Source organism: Falco biarmicus, chromosome 1, assembly GCF_023638135.1.
Source record: "Falco biarmicus isolate bFalBia1 chromosome 1, bFalBia1.pri, whole genome shotgun sequence".
Taxonomy (NCBI): domain Eukaryota; kingdom Metazoa; phylum Chordata; class Aves; order Falconiformes; family Falconidae; genus Falco; species Falco biarmicus.
The window spans coordinates 93,601,360-93,621,787 of NC_079288.1; the positions used below are offsets into that span (position 1 = coordinate 93,601,360).

General features: G+C 35.3%; 1 protein-coding gene across 15 annotated transcripts in view; it reads left to right on the forward strand.

Moving 5' to 3' along the window:
* SLIT2 (slit guidance ligand 2) overlaps positions 1–20,428 on the forward strand; it is a 266,450-nt gene that overhangs the window by 240,354 nt on the left and 5,668 nt on the right. For 14 of the 15 annotated variants that reach the window (XM_056326298.1, XM_056326299.1, XM_056326294.1 and 11 more), the window contains 6 exons: positions 2,838–2,931; positions 4,829–4,966; positions 5,060–5,300; positions 5,650–5,780; positions 12,988–13,142; positions 18,138–18,426. In XM_056326298.1, the coding sequence (XP_056182273.1) occupies positions 2,838–2,931; positions 4,829–4,966; positions 5,060–5,300; positions 5,650–5,780; positions 12,988–13,142; positions 18,138–18,426 (1,048 nt within the window). Of the gene's footprint in view, positions 1–1,238; positions 2,932–4,828; positions 4,967–5,059; positions 5,301–5,649; positions 5,781–12,987; positions 13,143–18,137; positions 18,427–20,428 lie in introns of those variants that run through there. The other variant, XR_008819773.1, reaches the window with a different exon arrangement.

Sequence of the window (20,428 nt, forward strand, 5' to 3'; positions counted from 1 at the left end):
TAAATACTGAACAGCCATATTAGCATTATTTGTGATTGTTGTGTCATATATTTTGAAGTTCTGCATTTAATTTAATATAGAATATGTGCCATAATAAGATACTTCTACGTGTGTGTATATATATACATATGTGTAGGCACATCTATACATTTCTAAGCCATACGAATCTGTACAAACTAGGTTTAAAAAAAAAAAAAACCAACAGTGATTTTTGCTTATTCCACTCCATGTTCCTGAAAATTTGGATTCTCTGTTCCCATATTTATATCTCACTCTTGAACATCGCTGGTCTTTAAACAGATTTCAGCTATTACAGCAAGTTCTGCAAAGTGACTAAATGCTATGTGAAGAATTACTACCTCTTATAGATGTATTTGTTTGAGCAAAACCCTTTGAAAAGAGAAAGGGATCTGGTTTTTGTTTGATATCTTGTGGGATGCAAAGAATCCCTGGTATTTCAGGATTCTTTGTGCACTGACCTAGTCATAACAGTTGCACATTTCCAGACTAATAAGTCCATTGAGAGTTTGAAGAGGCTTTGAGGATAGAATTAAAATCCTTTGTATTAGTCATCTTCAGTGGCCTGCATTTGATCTTCATTCAGTCACATTGGTACTGACAGTTTTCCTGAGGACTGTTAAGTAGCCTGTGCTTGAAGGCCATTTTCTTGTGTTAACTCAAAGCTTTATTTGGTTTTGTAGGGAAAATGCACTACTGGCAAATTGGTAATGTGCTATCAATTTTCTTTTTTTATTAGTTGTGTAGAAGTAGTCTGGATCTTTTGGATGTCTGCAAAGTACTTGTCTAGCTGGTTTTGGCTTCTCTCCTTTTTGAAGATGTAGAAGTTGCATGTCTTATCAGACTTAGCTTACATGTTTCAGATGTGTTTTTATCCAGCATAACCATCTCTGGCTCTAGTTCAGTTTTGCCTTTCTCTCTATCCTTGCTTTAATGTAGACTGTTCTCAAACTCTTTCAGTTTATTTGTCCATCATTTGAAATAAGTTCTACATGCCTTAAGATATAAGTCCTGGAAATAATGTCTCAGATCCTGGGTAGTCAGTTTTCATGTTCAGGACATGCAGTTTTAAACACTTGTATGTAAGTACACTTGCTGTGGAAAGGACAAATTTATCTGGAGGATCTGTTAAACCTGTAAAGCAAAACACCAGATAAATAGACTTTTAACCATCTACTGTTGCTTTCCATTTATTATGATGTGTAATTCTGTAATTTCAGAGAAGCCCATGCAGGCCACAAGACAGCTTCTGTGTTGTGCTACATACTTGGCAAGAAGCAGTGTAAAATGCAGAAACCTTATTACTTAATGACGGTAGTAGCTGATGAACTAATACATACACACACGTGTGTGTATTCTGGAAGATATCTTCATTCATATACTCTCCCCAAAATCTTCATCCCAATGTTGTTATCCTATACCTTTCTCCCTTTTTCCAGTCTACCTGTTCCTGATCCTACCCAAATTGTGTCACTAAATGGTCTGTCCTTCTTTCTCCATACCATATTACTGGTGGTTCTGTCATCCTCAGTACTGTGTTAACAGTCGCAAGAAAGAGGTGAAGCCATTATATGTTATTTTAACCTCAGGCTGTCCTCCAGCAGATACTGATTCTTCAGCTAACTACAATGCAGGACACTACCACACTCAGATAAGTAAAACTGAGGGACACCAAATATTGTGCCTCTTTGAAGGAAAGTTCAGCTTAAGCAGTGAAAGTATCATCTCCTTTCTTCATTATTTTGGTGTACAGTTCTCTTGGCTCACTAGCTTATGTTTTATTACTTGGCAAATGAAAGGGGTAACCCTACTCCTTCCATAATTTTAGGGTCTGACAGACCTGTGAGTCCCTGAATTCAGCAGGCACAGGGTTTATACCTGTTGATTAGACATGTATTCTTCATATGGATGCTGGAATAAGTATAGCTATCTTACAAACCAGGGATAAATTTTGCAAGTGCACCATTTATGGTATCTTCTCATCAGTTAAACAGGGAACAAGACATTGCTGATCAGTTTTACACACCTGTAAGTGTTTCCCTGTCATAAAATTGTAAATAAAATTGTATTTTAGCCATATTAAAATATTTTATAGATTATACAACCCATGCTGGAAATTAGAGCCGCTGCTTCTAGCAGGAGGGAGGGGTAGACATTTGACAGATACTTTTAGAGTCACTGCTTCTAGCAGCAGGGAAGAGTGGACATTTGACAGATGGGTTTTTTTTCTTTTCACAGAACAGATTACAGATAATTTTGGTACATTAACAAATGCAAAAATTGGAGAGTCATATTTAAAAAAAAAGTAGAAAGCAAATTTTAGAGTTACTGGAATTGTATTGACATGCAGTGATATTAACAGGCTTTTTTCAGGTAATAAATTACTTACAGTGCAAATCTTTGCATTTCTGTGTGTAATGTGCTTAGAAATAAGTAAAAGAAAAGCATATTTATGCCTTGTGTATCCTGGTGAAAAGAGATTCAATCACTAGTGTTTTGCTATACAGCAGAGCTAGATAAATATTGTAAACAAAAAAGTATTTTTTTCACAAAATTATCATTTATATCCATGGACAGATGATTGAGATTGAACTATTTTTTTAAAAAGGAGTTATCAGAAAGATTAGTATTTATCATTATTATTTATGTAATCGTATTTATTTATTTGTGTTTATTATAAAGATAGTATTTATTATTATATCATGAAGTATGTATATTTCCGTGTTAACAAAAAAACTGAGTTACTTTTACTCTAGAAATGGCTACTTTCAGATCAATGTGAGATTTTCATTGAATTGATAGCATACATTGTATTTCAGGTGAGCTCTGTGAGGAGAAACTAGATTTCTGTGCTCAAAACCTGAACCCTTGCCAGCATGACTCAAAGTGTATCTTGACACCCAAAGGATACAAGTAAGTCTAAAATATCCAGTCCAACTGGATCTAATTTTCTATTTTTTTTTCTCCTGCCTAACTGCTTTTCCTTTTGTTTTAGTGGAAGCAAGTTCTATTTTCAAAATAATAATTTCAGTTATTACTAAGCATTACAGAAGAATAGGCCATTATTTTCATGTAGGTCTACATTATTATCTTAAATATGTTTTACTGGATTTTACTGATCCTTAACAGTTCTAATTCCAGTCAGATTTTAAATAGGAATGCAGAGTAGAGCGGTTAGTCTTTGTGACAGTCTATACAAAACCCTTTTAGTAGCTTGGACAGTAGGAAGATAATTGCATTTAATTGAAGTGGAATAATTATACTGCTTTCTGAGAAGTGATTGTGAAAGAAATTATTAGGAACATACACTGAAAGGTATAAACTAAAGAAGTCCATCCCCAGGAAAACTAATCTTTAATTGCATCATATCCTTATCATAATTAATTAGTATGCACAATTTAAAGTGTTTTTAATAGGCTTTAGGTCAATACAGGAAGCCTGCAGCTTTCAACTGTTGTAATAAGCACCTGTTTTATGCACAGTAGGCTCCTGTACTAAAATCAGATTATTTATTACCATTCCTACTACTTATGAAATACCATTTTATTTAAAACATGAAAAATATTCAAATATATTAAATATTCAAATGAACATTAAGTTGATAGTTTTCAACTGGAAAATAGAAAACTTGTTGGATTTCAGTTATTGTGTGCTGTGTTTATTTTCTTCGTGCCACTTCAGTAAAGCTAGTTTGGCATCTTATACTTTACTGCCTAGTTCATTAATCTTCCATGTTAATTTATGAGATTTAAAATCATAAAATAGCACATGCGGCAACTTCAAGAATGTATTTCACTTAGCTTTTTAATAGCATGCTTTATATTCTTTTTTCACTTCACTTACTTGTATATGTTGTTGAATAAAAATTGAGACATACTTGATTGAAGTACTTAAAGTTACACAGCTATTTAAAATCACTCTTGCCACTTTAGAGCAAATTTTGAATACTAAAAGAAACAACACCAGGGAGGGAATCACAGGATCGATGCAACTGATTACATAAACCTTAATTTTAAAAAGAATAAAATCATGTGGATGCATGAACTTGTAATATTTTCCATTCATTTTTCACAGAGTTCTGGATGTTCAGTCAGTCTAATTTATGAGAATTCCCTTAAGAAATGCCACTGGCATTAACGATGACATTTGTGGGGTGGGGGGTGGAGGGGGGGGGAGGAAAAAACCCCAAAAAACCCATTACACACTGTCTTGAGGATATGTGGTTTCTAGTTCAGTGGGGGCTCAGGGAGGGCAGAGGATGTGTTTGGAGACTTCCGTTCACTAACCATGGAGTATTTATAGTACATCAGGCTAGTGAAAAGTCAAGAGGGAAAACTTTATGCACAACCTCTAAACTGTATAAATGGACCATTGGTCCACTTATAGCTGTTCAGTTGACAAGGAAAATATCCATCAGTATAATACAAACCTTGGATTATTTGTCTCGGTTTCAGCAATTAAGCATATTGATTATTTTTAGTGTTTGCAACCACTTACAACATCCAGTAACACTCTACATTACTCATAAATTGTTAGACTGTCAAAATTATTAATGAGGGCTCTCTATTTTAAACAATTCTTCAATGTAATGGAAGATGAGTAAGCATGTGTAACTAGCAAATCTGTTTTCATTGCATATATAGGTACCCCATATAATAACAAGAATAAACTCTGTGGTGTTTACACACAAAGTCACAGCAACTCATTTTTTTTCTTGAGTTTTATACATCAGTAGTTCCTTAGCTTTGTCATAGGCACACTGTATTGTTAAAAGGCACTGTGCTATCTCACTTGCTTTCCTGTTTGATAGATGTGATTGCACACCTGGATATGTAGGTGAGCATTGCGATACTGACTTTGATGACTGCCAGGACAACAAATGTAAAAATGGAGCACAGTGCACTGATGCAGTTAATGGATATACATGTGTTTGCCCAGAAGGATACAGGTGAGAAAGATCTGAAGAACAGTACAGACATGTATGCCTTCTGTCAAAGCTGCTTTTTTAAAAAGGAAACTAATTTTTCCTGTTTGTATTTAGTGGCTTGTTTTGTGAGTTTTCACCACCAATGGTTCTACCTCGCACCAGCCCTTGCGATAATTATGAATGTCAAAATGGAGCCCAGTGTATCATAAAAGAAAGTGAACCAATCTGTCAGTGTTTATCAGGCTACCAGGGTGAGAAATGTGAAAAGCTGATCAGTATAAACTTCGTCAACAAAGAATCCTATCTACAAATCCCTTCAGCTAAGATACACCCCCAAACCAATATCACTCTACAGGTAAGATTGTTTGTGTTGCAGATTCAGATCTGGAAAAGAGTGTAAATTACTTTTCATGGTGTGAAAAATTAAGCTGTAAGAAAAATCAAAGTTGTCATTGGCTCACTTAAAGAGCTTTTCACAGTTTGAGCTAAAAATCTAGAAGAGTCTCTGGAATAACTCTGTATTCATATTGAAGTAGATGGGCTTACTGAGAGGAAGAGAAAGATATTTTCCAGGTTGTCCATCAAGGACGAATTTCACAGTGAAGTCGTATACTATGGCAGTAAATTCAGAGATTCATTTCATACAGCATTTTCATTTAATATTTATTTTTAGTTCTTTCTAAGTGTTTCTTTCTTTTACCTAGATTGCTACAGATGAAGACAGTGGGATCCTGCTCTACAAAGGCGATAAGGATCGTATAGCAGTAGAGCTCTACCGGGGTAGAGTGAGGGTCAGTTATGACACAGGATCTTATCCAGCCTCTGCTATTTACAGGTGAACCCAGATGAAACAAATTTTTAACTGAAACAAAACATGTATTAATTCCTTATATCAAAGTCATATTTTTTAAATATATGTTTAAAAGAAATAGATGCAAATGAACATATTGTCAGACATCTAAAACCTATTACCAAAATACATGATTTGGCTTGGAAAATAACTCTAATGCAGATATGTCTGAAAGACAATATATTATTTGATCCACTAAAACTGAGTAAGTTAGCTTTCAGCAGAATATTTATACATTTGTGTAAAGCTCACGTGTGGAAGTAGTGTTTTTTCCATGTCATTACTGCCAAATAATTTCCTAGTGTTCAGGGTAAAGTACAGAAATATACTGCATAAGCAGAAATCAAATGGATGTTTCTCTTCTCTTCTGTGTTAGGCAGTCATATAATGTGGGACTTTTCCCTGGCAAGTGAAGAGAAAGCTAAAAACTTGATTCTGAAAAAAAGGCACTACCCTTGAAAAATAAATGTTTTTTGCTTCCAAAGTCATTAAGAGACAGAATCCACATATGCTTCTGGAGCTTAATTTTTCATGGTTTTTTCAGTCAAATTTCTCTGGTTCTCTGAAAAAATGCCACCTGAATTTCTGGGGAGGTTTTATGTTACATTTCAAGAATTTGCAGACAGACATTGCAAGAGTGATCAAAAAGACAACAGGCATCACTTTTTGGCCTTGATTTGCCCTACTGTTGCTATAAATACATTCAGAAGTAAAGGGGAAGTGATAATGAGTTTTTCTTGAATCTCCTTTTTGCTGTATTTACACTTTTTGTGTTGTAAAATTTTATCTACTTGCTGGAGTTTGTAGCAGCTGACCTTCTGCATTCTATTAGGGACATTTCATTGAAAATGATTTTTAGAAATGATTGCACACAAATAGCAATATAAAATCAAAAGCTTGAGTTTATATAGCAGTGAAACAATATTAAACTTTGTTAGGTAATAACACTAAGGGAAATGTGGTTTTAGTAGATTACTAAAAGCATTCCACAGAAAAACCACATGCCTATAAAGTACAATATAAATTTGTTTAGTAAAAACATAGCCTTTTGCAATAAGCATTTTAAGGTTGCTTTTATTTTCTGATCCATTATGTATTTCATAAGGGCGTTTTTAATATTGCATGAAATGGTTTAACATGTGGAAATTGTATATGGGTTTTAATGTTATAAATTTTCATATATTAAAAATAGGATTTTACTTTACAGATTAAAGTATTTACCACAAATTTTAAATTGCATGAAATATTCACTTTTGTTGATAACTACAATTCAAAATAAGATTATTTTAATTTTCTATCTGGAATAGTGCTAAAGAAGAAGTTAGATTATTTTGTCAGGCATTTATTTTTGTTGATATTTATTTTGATAGGTACAGCTGTCAGAATAGGAAGCAATAGGAATTAGGATCATATGTAATTTCAAGTTATTTTCACTCCCATTTGTTTAAACTATCAGGAATACTTCTTCCCATTCATTTATGCATTCTCATAAATTTAATGCTTTCTCCAATATTATTAGAATATAACAGATACTGGTAATTCACTCTTGTCCATTTTATTTGATTGGAAAACAATACTTGTATAGGTAAAATTAAAAACCAGAAATGTAGATGGAATTAATAACAAAATAAGCAATTAACAAACAGTCCCAATTAGGTTAGTGTTACAGAACAATAGAAGCATCTTCCCTACATGGTTGATCTGTTCTTTTGAATTATGTGACAAGTGGAGAATGCAGGCGCAATGAAGAAAGGGATGGGTCATGTAGTGAAGTGTTACAGGGTGACACAGTTGTTTAGTCAAGCAGATACACACTTGTATTATTGTTATTATTATTATCATCATCATCATCATTCCTTTCATTTCAAATAAACATGATGGTAATTTTATAGGAGATATTTGAAAATTGTCATGTAATGGTATGACATCAATGTAATCAAGTCTTTTGCCCTTGAGAGAAGTGCGTACGTTGGAAGCCATGTGTACATTTCCGCATTTGTATCTATGTTTGTGCATCTAGTGATCACTGTACAAGTTAGATATTATTTCATTTTTCTTTCAAGTTCTAGAAAGAAGTATGTTGTAGGACAAGATCTTTTACACATTATACTCTAATTCCTTCATCCTTTCCAACCTATTCTAATTTTTCTAACATGTTTCCAGCCATCCCTGTTTCCAGTTCTTACTGTTTTACCTTCCTAGGATCTTTGTGACATTTTCTGTGCTTTTTAAGGTCTTTTTACCTTTTCACCTATTTATTGCATGCTGTCTTTCTGTACCTTTGTTACCTATTAAAGCTGTTTCCTGTCATGTTTCCTGTCCTTCTTTCAGTCCTTCCATTTTGTTTCTTTCCTCCCTTCCCTCCCTTCATTTTTTCTTAAGCCAGCTAGATCTGGTCATCTTTGCTCAAAAACTGCTCACAGATATAAACTAAATTAACCTACTGATTCACTTTTCCTCTTTCCTATTTTGTCCTTCTCAGTCTCCTCCTTGACTCAATTTCCAGTCCTGTTGTCCTGACAATCCACTGCCATCCATTACTCTGAGTCTTGCTGTATTCTAAATATACCTTACTCAGTCCTACCTCTTTCTCTTTTTTTTCTGTAGGCCTAACTTTTGCTTCTTCTGAATGAGAACCACACAGTTGCTTTCCCTGTCCATGTAACCTTGAGCTAGCTAAGGCAATACCTTCCCTTTGAATGGGTGGGCAGGCCCAGATTGAGCAGATACTACTGCAGCCCAAAAGCACAGCTGGAGGAAAGGTGCTGATCATCTGCATGTTGAAATATAGTCAGCATGGATAAAGAATTTAGGGATCTAGCCCTCCAGTTTCTGCAGACTTCCATGTTTTCAAGATTTTAACACCTTGCCTTAGTCGATTTTCAGGATGAGAAATGGGTAGACATGGTGCCAGCTCACTGCCAAATCTCATGACCTGCAAAGCAGAGTTAATAGAAGCATAAGAGATAGGAGTGTGTGTGTTCACTTGCGAAACTATCTGGTCTGTTTAGAAAAATAAAAATCCATTTCAGGAACCATTTGGTGTGGAAAATTTTAAAAGGAACAGTTGAAGCTTACTAGAATTCTAAACAGCTAAAATAATATTGTGAAATAGTGTTGTGGGTTAACCCCAGTAGGCGGCTAAGCACCACACTGACACTCATTCACCTCCCCTTCCACCTGCAGTGGGACAAGGAAAGAGAAAGGGAAGAGTAAAAGTCAAAAAATCATGGGATGAGATAAAACTAGTTTAATAACCAAAGGAAAAGTGGAGGAAGAAAGAAAACAAAACAAATGCTGCAATTGCAGTCACTCCCTATCTCACATAGGTAGACCAATGCTTAGCCAGTTCCCAAGGAAAAGATGGCTAACCTACCAAAACTCCCCCCTCCTCTCCATTTTGCTACTGAGCATAATATTATATGATATGGAACATCTCTTTGGTTGTTGTGGGTCATCTGCCCGGTTGTGTCCTCTCCTAACCTCATGCACACCACTAATCTATTCACTGCAGGGGCAGAGTGAGAAACAGAGGCCTTGACAGCATGCAAATGTTATTCAGCAACAGCTAAAACATTGGTGTATTATCAGCATTGGTTTGGTCACAAATCTAAAACACAGCACCATATCAGCTATTATGAAGAATATTAACTCCATCCGAGCCAGATCCAGGAAAAAAACGTAATGAATTATATAATCAAACAAGTTAATGTGTTTTGTTTTATCAGGGAGATATCAGGAAGACAAAAGAGCGTTTTTAACTCATAATTTTTAACAATGAGGTTAATAACGATTTGGTAGCAGGGTAGATAGTTTGAAAACTAAGGTGGGAAGTTGCTTACAGTGAGAAGGACAGAAAGGAAATTAAAAAAACGGAGAAGTTTATCAAGACATTTACAGATTTCATTAAGGAAGTGAAGATTCATGGATAGTGTAGGAAGAAAAGCAAGACAAGTTGTGCTCCACAAAACAGTGATGAGGTGCCTGAAAAAGAGGCCAATACTTAAAACAAAACTCCAATAGAGAGATTCAAAAAGAAGTTTTATAATAAAAATGGCAGTCAAGAAATGGTATGTTGAAAAGGAGTCAAATGGGAGCTGTAAAGCCTACAGAGGTGCTTGCAGTAGCAACAAAACAAAGTTACAAACATATGATTTAATCATGATAAATATGGAGACTCAAAAGCAACGGCATTCTAGCTGTGGAGTGAATGAGAACTGATTTACCAATAGGAACTGGCTTCCAAAAGAACCATCATCCCAAAACCACTCATCAGTCAATCTGAGTAACAAGATGTGATGCTGGCAGTGCCAATACCAATAAAGAAAATTAATTCATTGGAGAAAGTTATTTGGGAAAAGTTGATCCACTTGAGTTTGTTCTGTCGGGACATCCATTTTTAAAAGTTAAATGATGTTTACACAAAAATACCCCAAACTTTTTCATTCTTTAAACTAGTTTTCATCATATATTTATTGGAAATACGGGAATATTCCTTCCCAAATCATTTTTCTTCTACAGAGTTTGAAAAGCCTTGAATTAGTTTTCCTTACAGCTTTTCATTAGGATCTATGCATTCCGCTCTCATTTCTCCCAATGGGAAATGGGCTAGAAGTAATGTAAGTGCATTGGCAGGAAATACTGCACATATATGCCTTCTGTTTGTTTCCCCTTTAATTTAAATCACCCTTACCTAGGAAGGCTCCTCTCTCTGCAGTAAATTTTTACCAGTAAACCAGTTTAAACTAGAAGCTTTTAATAATCACCCTTAAAAAAGACACATTCCCTTTACGCATTATGTTTCATTCATCCCTGGAATGACCTCTTGCTATGAAAATGCATGTTCTGTGTTGCTGTCATAAATTTAAATACTATTCTGTGAAAGGCTGAAAAATTGTAAAATAATGCAAGTTTCCTTGGAACAAGAACATAATATTACGTTTTCTTGCTTACTCAAGTCAAGAAGTCATATGCATTTTGATACAGGATTTGTTGAAATGTGTCAAGTGAATCCTGGCACTAGTCTGATTGCTTGATCACAGCAAACAAACCTCTTAATACCTTGATTAGACCTTACTCGTTGGGAATGATGACCTTTTCCTTCCTCCCCATACAACCTTGCGATCCCTCTCCTGCCCACTCCCACAAAGTGTTTATTCTGCCAGTGTCTGCGCTTTCACATAGCTGAGTATGTTAAGCATGCGTGCTGCTATTCAGATCTTTTATCCATATTGAGCTGAGCCTGTCCACATAGTTAGAGTTAGTAATAAATAGCTGAGAAGCTATTTAACGTGTCACAGCTATAACTGACCATGTGAATGCTTCTGGTCTGTTTCAGGAGAAAAGCAGTTAGGTTAATTAAAGCATTGCTAAGGATGTTATAAGGTAATTTGCTTGATTTTTGCCTTGAGATTTAGGAAACTAATCCCTTTCAGCTATACTGCTTTCCTAATGAGAAGACATAACTGACTGTATGACTGTTCAGTCCATCTCAGGCTATCATACAATCACTTCATTTAAATAACTTTTTGCAAAGGCTTAAGCTCACTTATTTGATGGTGCCCTGAAGCAAATAAAGGCTCTCATGGGTATGGTTATAATGTCTGGTCTCTGGACTACATCTCATTGTCATAACATCCGTGCAGCCATACATTCAGCTCTTAATTCTCCAGTGGAAAACAGGGTAGAAGTAATTTAAGTACAATGATATATTCAGTCCCAGAACTGAATAATAATATTCTTCTTTCTCTTACGTACTTAAACTGTGTTCAAGTGCAGGCTGTTTACTCTGCACTTAAACATTTGCTCTGTAGCCACTAAGGCTGGTGGTAAGCACAGGCAACCATTTGTTGTACTTAGTAGCATGTGTAGGCTTGTCCTTACACAGCAAAAGCACCATGCTTGAAACAAGCCTTTTCTGCATGACACCCTTTAGGCATTCTCCTTCTAGTAGGTTCATATCTTATTAGTAAGGGAAGTTAGAAGGAAATAGTATATATAGGTAGGGGGAGGGGTGGGGAAGCATACAGTATTTATTGTACTATCCAGAAGCTGAACACACAGAAATAACCATGCCTAATAAACATAACAAATTACTTTATTGCTAGTATAAGTAGAGCTATCTGGACCAATGATGTGATTTTGTCTGCTAGAACTAAGGTTAGGTGCAGTTCCATATTCAATTAAATAGTAGGTTTCTATATCACTGGAGTCAACTCAGGCCTTCACATTTGCAAAATATGTAAACCCAATACTATGCAACATGTAGGAGACACCCCCACACACACACATATGCAAGTAAGATCTTGAAATAACATTAGAATCATAGAATAGTTTACGTTGGAAGGGACCTTTAATGATAATCTAGTTCCACTCACTTTGCTGTGGGCAGGGACATCTTCCACTAGATTAGGTTGCGCAAAGCCCCATCCAGCCTGACCTTGAATATTTCCAATGATGGGGCAACTACAACTTCTCTTGCAACCTGTCCCAGTGTTTCACCACCCTCATATTAAAGATTTTCTTTATGTCATCATCTTTTACTTTATAGATTCTAATTTTAGTCTTCATAGATTTATCTAATTTTTATTCTTTATAGATTCAATCTAATCTAAATCTACCCTCTTTTGGTTTAAAAGTTACCTCTTGTCCTATCACTACAGGCCCTGGTAAAAAGTCCCTCTCCATCTTTCTTGTAGGCCCCCTTCAGGTACTGGAAGGCCTCTATAGGATCTCCCTGGAGCCCTCTCTTCTCCAGGCTGAACAACCCCAACTCTCTCAGCCTGTCTTCATAGGAGAGGTGCTCCAGCCCTGTAATCATTGTTGCAGAACTACAAACATTTTTGTGTTCAGCTTCCTGCCTAGTCAACAATCATCTAGTAAACATCAATTGATGTTTAGAATATCATCTATATTTATACAGTTCATTATTTGATGAGGAATAACATTGGTTGAAAAAGGGCTATTAATTTACAATAGATATTATTAATCAAGTGTTACTGAAGGGGTATTATATTGTGTTAGCCATTAAGCGTACATGCATGTCCTTCCTTAAAATCTACTTTTCAGGAGACTGCACTCCTGGAGAAGTTCTGTTCTGAAGCTGCGTGAACTCTTAAATGGGAAGAAGTTCAAAAACTGTTCTAACCAGACCATCAACCTTCTAAAATTAATATTAATATTTATTTTGCAGTGTGGAAACTATTAATGATGGCAATTTCCACATTGTGGAGCTCCTAGCTATGGATCAAATTCTGTCCTTATCCATTGATGGAGGAAGCCCCAAGATAATTACCAATTTGTCCAAGCAATCCACTCTGAATTTTGATTCTCCGCTCTATGTAGGAGGTAAGAGGATCTTACTGCTTCTTACTTACTAATGGTTTCATAGCTAATTTACTCTGGTAACGTGCTAATGAGCGCATGGTAAAAGACTCATTTATTGAGACAATACCTTTAGATGAAACTCCAGCAGTTAATCTCAGTAGATTAAATTCTAACAAATACTATATCCTTAAACTATACCTGTTGCTTTTTTATCAGAATGGATATTTGATGGCTACTGTAAAATTCTGTAATTTTCTACTGTTATGAAGCTTTTTATTATACTGAAAAGTGTGTTTACAATTGTTTAGCTATTTGAAGATTCAGTAATGCCTATTTGGAAAGTGTAGAATTACAGCATTCTGTTTCGATCCTGTTTTATCTCTCTATTTCACTGTACAGGTATCTGCAGGAAATGATAGCAAGGTATAAAACCATGAAGTATAATTTATGTCTGGAGATCTTATTACTTAAGGCTAATAGAATTTATGACATTAGGTAAGAAGGCAACCAGCTGGACAGTTGCCTCACAGTATGTGGCAGTGTTGTTGGGGTTTCTTGTTTGTTTTAAGAAGAAAAAAATGTTTCAGTAAAACCAGTAGTAGGTAACTGTGGAGATAAACTATGTGAAAAATTTTTGATTATTTGCTGCAGTTTATTCTGTAGAACTACGGATTCAAGCCCATTGTTTCAATCAGCAGTTTCTGTTGAATATCTGATGGGCCCACATAATGTAGGTAAAAGTAAGAAACCAGCCACCATTTTGTGCCTTCTTACTGTCCTTGGTAGCAAGTCTAATTTCTTAGTGGTCAGAGATTCATCATGGTTTTTAAATACTACTGATCTTCTACGCGTCTTCATCTTCTACTTAGTTTAACCTTATAGTCTTATAGGAGGCATGTAAAGAGTCCCCTTCTGATCTGTTCTTTCTGTAAAAATATCTACTTTCTTTTTCAACAAATTCTTAAGAACTGTTTTTTTGTCTAAGTTTTTCAGACTTGAGCATCTTGCTACCTTGCAAAAAACTATGCTACCAGTAGCACGTTCATGAGATGCCTATTTTCTCTAGTTAGGTTGCTATTTATCCTCTTTCTAAATATACAGAAAAGCTCAGGGTAGTTGCTTAGATATGTCTCTAATGGGAAAAAAATCAGGAAGCCTCTCTGATACTGATCAAGAATAGTCTATTTCTCCTACAAAACTAGTATAACAAGTGCCTCAGTTACAAGTGGTGTGGGGTAAGTTGACTTTTGTCTCTGAAAATCCCCAATGTATTCCCTTGAAACACCAAAGTTTTTTTGTCAGATCATTTCAGATTTTGTCGTTGCCATCTCCCATCTAAGATGGGAGGAAGTACAAGATAGTATTCAACATTAGTCATCAGCCCCATACCAGCAGAGAAAAGAATTAAAATTATGAAATGTATGAGCTGCCTTTAAAATTGCTTCATATCATGAATCTTCAAAGGAGGATTGCCTTTTGGAAGCCTATCTACATTTTTTCATGTGTGTCACTTCTGTCGTTTCCATAGTGTCCTATGCCACATTTTCTGGAAGGAATGATGGGCTTTTTTAGATTATAGATTCTAATAAGACACTGTCTACTAGCTTACTTATCTTGCCAACATCAGTTTGTTATTTAATGGCTGCTAAGGCCAATTTTGCTACTTGAAACCTAAGCTTAGTGCAGAATGATCCCTCTGTCTGTAATGGGCATCTTTTGATAAAATGAGCCTAGACTGCTAACTATAATCATTTATTCTATGCAGTACTAATACCTGTTGATTTGTGACATATCCTTGCTGCTTCACCTTGCAGATCTGTGTCTCCATTAGGAGAATCATCCTAACCTGCATCCTCATTTTGAAGTATCAGAAGAAATATTTTTTGGAAATAATCCTTTCCTTTAGTGATTTGATTCCGAAGAACAGGAGTCTTTTTAGATAGATCCTGTGTTCCGTCTATGTCAACTCTTCACATTCAGGCTCCAAGCAGACAATTGTTTCTGCTGTCATAGAAAATGTTGTCTAAAACAGAATGAAAACCATTATTAGAAACACGTTATTACAAAACAAAGTAAAGAAACCAGTAGGTTGATATTCAGGTCTTAAACTTTTCTGTTCTTTGTCTATGTTTATCTATTTATGATCTTTAAAACCCTTGAGACACTTCCACTCTTGTAGCTTTATATTACCCATCTTTTTGAGATTCATTCAATTTTTTCTTATCCAGCTGTATCTAGAATTTGATCACACATTTTCATCAGTTAAGAACTCAAATTCTCACTAGGATTTTATGTAGTATTTTTATCTTTGCCAGAGTCTTACTTTGACACCTATATCATCATGTAGCTTACACTTACTCTTATCACCTTCCTGCTAAAATGGCATTTCTGGTAAGCATCACCTCAGCTGGCAGAATGAAATTCAGACTTGACAGTAAGCCCTTGTATGGTGTTCTCCCTCTCTCTCTGCTTCCCCCCAACTCCCCCACCCCGCCCCACCCCCACCTTTTTATTTAAAACAAAGTTATTCTTGGCTCACAATATTTGCGTTGATCTGAAACAGGAAATTTAACTTTATTTTTATAGAAATTGCCCTAATTGATTAATACTCCTTTTGTTGTTGTTTTTGACCTTTTCCCAACTGTATGGCTCTCTTGTGTGGTCAGAAAACACACTCTAGATATTCAGTCTTTCTATAACAGATTTCAGTGAGACTTATTGAAAGACCATGGCTTTCTATAAGTCTTAAGGCACAGTCTGTTTCTTCTCAACAACTCTTCAAAGGGGTCATACACTGATACCTCACACTCTTCTCTCAGAAATTGTAGAGCATATTTTACTAGCTGAGTGGCACCTTGTTTCATGGAAGTCACTATTTCTGAGACAGGTAGGACATCAGCTGCTTTTCATTTGTGCCTGCTCTGTTGTAGCAGCTTCTAGAATGAGATATTAATTTTGCCAGTTTTATTGTATGACCGTTATTTAATAGGTGTCCTACCATTTACCTCCTTGAGTAGTAATTTGTTAATTTACCTGCAGTCAAGTTCAGTGACCAAAAGCTTAAAGCAGAGTGGGAACTTTCTTACCTTCCTGAAAACAGAGCTGAAATATTTGTCTGCATCATTTCTATAGCAGTTCTTTCTTAACTGATAAAGAACCTTTATCTAATAATTATCTAAGAAATATTGCTAAAGAATATAAGCAGGTTTTGCACACACTAAGTCTTGTAACATTTGGTAACTTGCTAGAAGCAGCAAAAAGTGGATAGGGTAAAAGCTTATTTATATGCTTGCATTGTGTTTCCAAATGTCTTCCATATTAGAGATTATAGGCAAAAATTCCCCAAATCATATGGGAGATATATTATATTATCTGATTTCATACATGCTTATACGGTTCCCAGAAATCATATCTATAAATTTGCTGACCTTTACAAGTATAACATCTAGTTTAGTGTTGCATTGGTGTACTTAGTTTTATTCAGCTTTTATTTTTGCAGTGGATCTATTCTGCTATTAGAGATCTTAAGCCACATTGCCTAAACGTTTTTTGCTGAGTGTTGCTTTCAAGGGAGAAATCATGGTGAAGAGGTTCTGATGACTGTTCCTTGTCTCTGGATTTTGAGAATATGGCAAATATTTTTGAGGAAATTGAAAATAATGATTGTTTGCTGTCTGAATCCTTTAATATAATAGTCCTATACTTAGCTGATAGGATCAACGACGATTATGCTCTTCAGCAGTGTGGGTGCAGTATTGTTCGTTTCTATAATCACTGAAGCTTAGCACAAATGAAATTACAATAACCTCTACATGAAAGACAGGTCTACTTCATTAGGATGCATAGCACTTCTGCATTACACTTAACTGGTCAGAGTAACTATATAAAACCATTACAAGTATCAACTTACATGGTTAAGGAGCAACTATGCAGAACATTACTCCTTTCTGTTGCTATCTAAGTACCAGAATGAAAATTGTTAATTTTGCCTGGGAATAAACCTGTACAGCTAATAAGCATATATATTTTCAAGTAAACAGATCCTTTTCTAATGCTCAGTATGCTTTGATTTCCTTTATTTAGTAGTCTCAGGAGGTATTTAGGCATTTTTGTATTCATTATTTGAATGTAATATCTTAAGAACTAACTAATATAAACCAATATGTTGGCAATAAGTTAAGAAAAAGAAAAGCATGAGGTAGGAGTAGAAGAAACTTATTTTTACATGAAAACAATATTTAATAGTAATGTTTGTCTGAATTAGTCTTAAATGATTAACTGATCACAGCAGGATAACTGCATCACTTATACCTAATTACACTTGTAACAATTATAGACTACAACAGAGGAATTATTTTGAAAATGGTCAACATCAGGGGCATTTGCACTATCTAGAAATATCTACACATAAGTACGTTAATGTTGAATTATTATTTACTACCTTTGTTTTACATTATAATGGCAAACTCTGAGTGGCTTTTTTATTAATGTGGTTTTTTTTTTAATGGATCTTCATTCTGTTGAGCTTATCTTTCCAAGTATTTTCACTAGCAAATTTTCATATTTGAAATATGTATTCCAACTCCAAATTGATGAGCTGGTCCTGCTAAATGTTCTGCATTTGCGTACCTTAGCAGCTTACAAAAAATCATCTGTCAGCTGCAAAATTTCAACAGCTTTTGTGTTACCAAGATTCAGAAAGTACTGGACTTTGCATTAGGTCAAAACCAGGCGTGTGTCTGAACCTCTTCACATTGTGACCTTCCTATGTGAAGTCCTATATACATCTCTTTAGCTGGACCTAGAGACTTAAGGGTTTGGAGCTGTTTTACATGCATGCTTGGCAACCAGAATAATTTTCAAATACTAGATCATTGCTCATGGTTGTAGGCTGAATAGCTAAGAAAAATTGATGAAGAAGAAATATTTCTTTAAAAATGTTTTAAAAATAGATAAAATGGTGCAGAAAGTTTTACCAAAGATTACACTGATTATTTGCTATTATTAATTTCCTAGGTATGCCTGTGAAAAATAACATAGCAGCTTTACGCCAGTCTCCAGGACAGAACGGCACCAGCTTCCATGGTTGCATCCGTAATCTATATATCAACAGCGAACTCCAGGACTTCAGAAATGTGCCACTACAAGTGGGAATTCTGCCAGGCTGCGAGCCTTGTCATAAGAAAGTTTGCGTGCATGGAACATGCCATGCTACCAGCCAGTCAGGCTTTTCCTGTGAGTGCGAAGGAGGATGGACTGGACCCCTCTGTGATCAACAAACTAATGACCCATGTCTTGGAAATAAGTATGTCCTTCCTCAAAACAGAACAGTAGTATAATATGCATATACATCCCCTGTTGTGTATTTTTTCATAGAAGTTCACACTTTTTTCAGCAAGAAACAAAATATCCTGGGCATGTAAAAGTGAAAACAGTGTCCAGGTTAAAGTATATTCTTAATGACTAAAAAGCCCCAGTTCAGGGGAGCAGATACACACATCTCACTGAAGTTCTGCCTCAAGCCTGGGAAGTGCTCTTACACACTCTGTATGGGTCTGTAATGAGTTATATTGATGCAAGTGTTGGTATGACACTTGGTACAAAAATCATTTAAAAGAAGTTGCAAATGGAAAAAAATCTGTTTGCTTATTTATAATTGTATAAAATGACAAAATACAATTCTTATTCTCTATTGTGTTTTAAAAACTTGATACAATACATATATGTAATATTTTTATATTTTTACAGTACCCCAGGTTTTAGCAGGAAAACAGATTTCTACCTTTATGGTAAACTTCTGTTTAAGTCTCTGTGTATTAATTCTTTTTGCTGATTTGACTAGAACATTTTAGGTTGGACATTTTATGTATGGTTTTAGAGAGGGTCATTTGTATAAGTGTAGAGGGACAGCAAAAGATATGTATATATGAGAGTATCAATATCTATATGTATTCATCTTTAAAATCTACTATAGAGACAGATTCAATTTTTTGTCTCATGTTCTCCCAGCACAAGAAGGTCAGAAACTTCAGAAGTTCAAAGTTTTCCAGAATTTATTGGTCATGGGCAACAAAATGTCATTCTGTTTGCCCTTACCACTGTCCTTACTACAGTTCTACAGTTCGGCAAATGTGTGTGTGTATATATATGTATTTTTTTTTTTTTTTAAGAGTAAAGAAAGCCTGCTTGGATCTTTTGGCTGCTGCTTTTTCAGGGCTCTGGTGTGACTTTTGAGGATCAGTGGCCTGAGTTTGCTTAAGAGATTCTAATAAGATGATTTTCAATTCACATATAAAATGATGTTTAAGTGATCTTTTCACATAGTGTGGGTGTAGAGTCTGACCCTTTACAGCTTTATACACCAGTTACCATGTCTTACAGTGCAGTTAGCATTCTTTACATTGGCTATGGACTCTCAGTACTATTAAGTTTTGAACTCTTCCCAAAGCTACAGCAGTGAATTTTTGAGGAATATCATTATAGCATTTCATTGTTTGTGGGTCTTTTTCTTATCCTGTCCTCTTTTCACAGTAAGTTAAGACATAAAGGAGGTCACAGCAGATTAAAAAATACAAATGTGAGGTCTATACTTGAGGAGTCAAAAATAACATGGAACTGAACCACCAAGTTCTATAATAAGAAAAGCCAAAGAATTTCTTTGAAGTGTCCTTGAAAAATTAGATTCTGTATAGGTTCTCATAACTACACACATCAGCACCCAAACAGAGTGCTTTTTGCAGTAGATTAGAAAACTTGGCAAGTATCAGATACAGGCATATCGGAGGGAGAATTAAGTGAGCACAACATTAGTATTTTGTAAGCTCTTGAAAGTATTGGGTTTGTTTCAGCTGTAGACAGTGCTGTGAGCTTTTAGGAAAGAAAACCAAATCAAAATTGTTTATCTGGAGTGAAGGTGGGGGTTTTTGTTCTTTAGTTCCTGGGTATTTTGATTCTGTATTTCTTGATTAATCTCTAAAATCAGTCTATTGAATAGATGCATTTTGCCCATCTAATACAGTATAACATTCCACTTTTATCTGAGAAGCAGAGTAGTCATGATCTCTGTTTTGAAAATGCAGGGGATCTTTCAGCAATCCCTGCACACTGTGAAAAGGCATAAGGCTTACATTTATTTTACCTAAATCCAGGTGCTTGACTTAGGAACTTAGTGACCAAAGTCTGCTGTATAGTCAGTAAATTTCTAAAAATTTCTAAAGAGTAAATTAGACCTCAAGTGGTCTAATTACCCTCTGGAAGAGCTCATTTCTCTCCATGACTTTGTGGGGAGCTTATGGCAGTTACACATC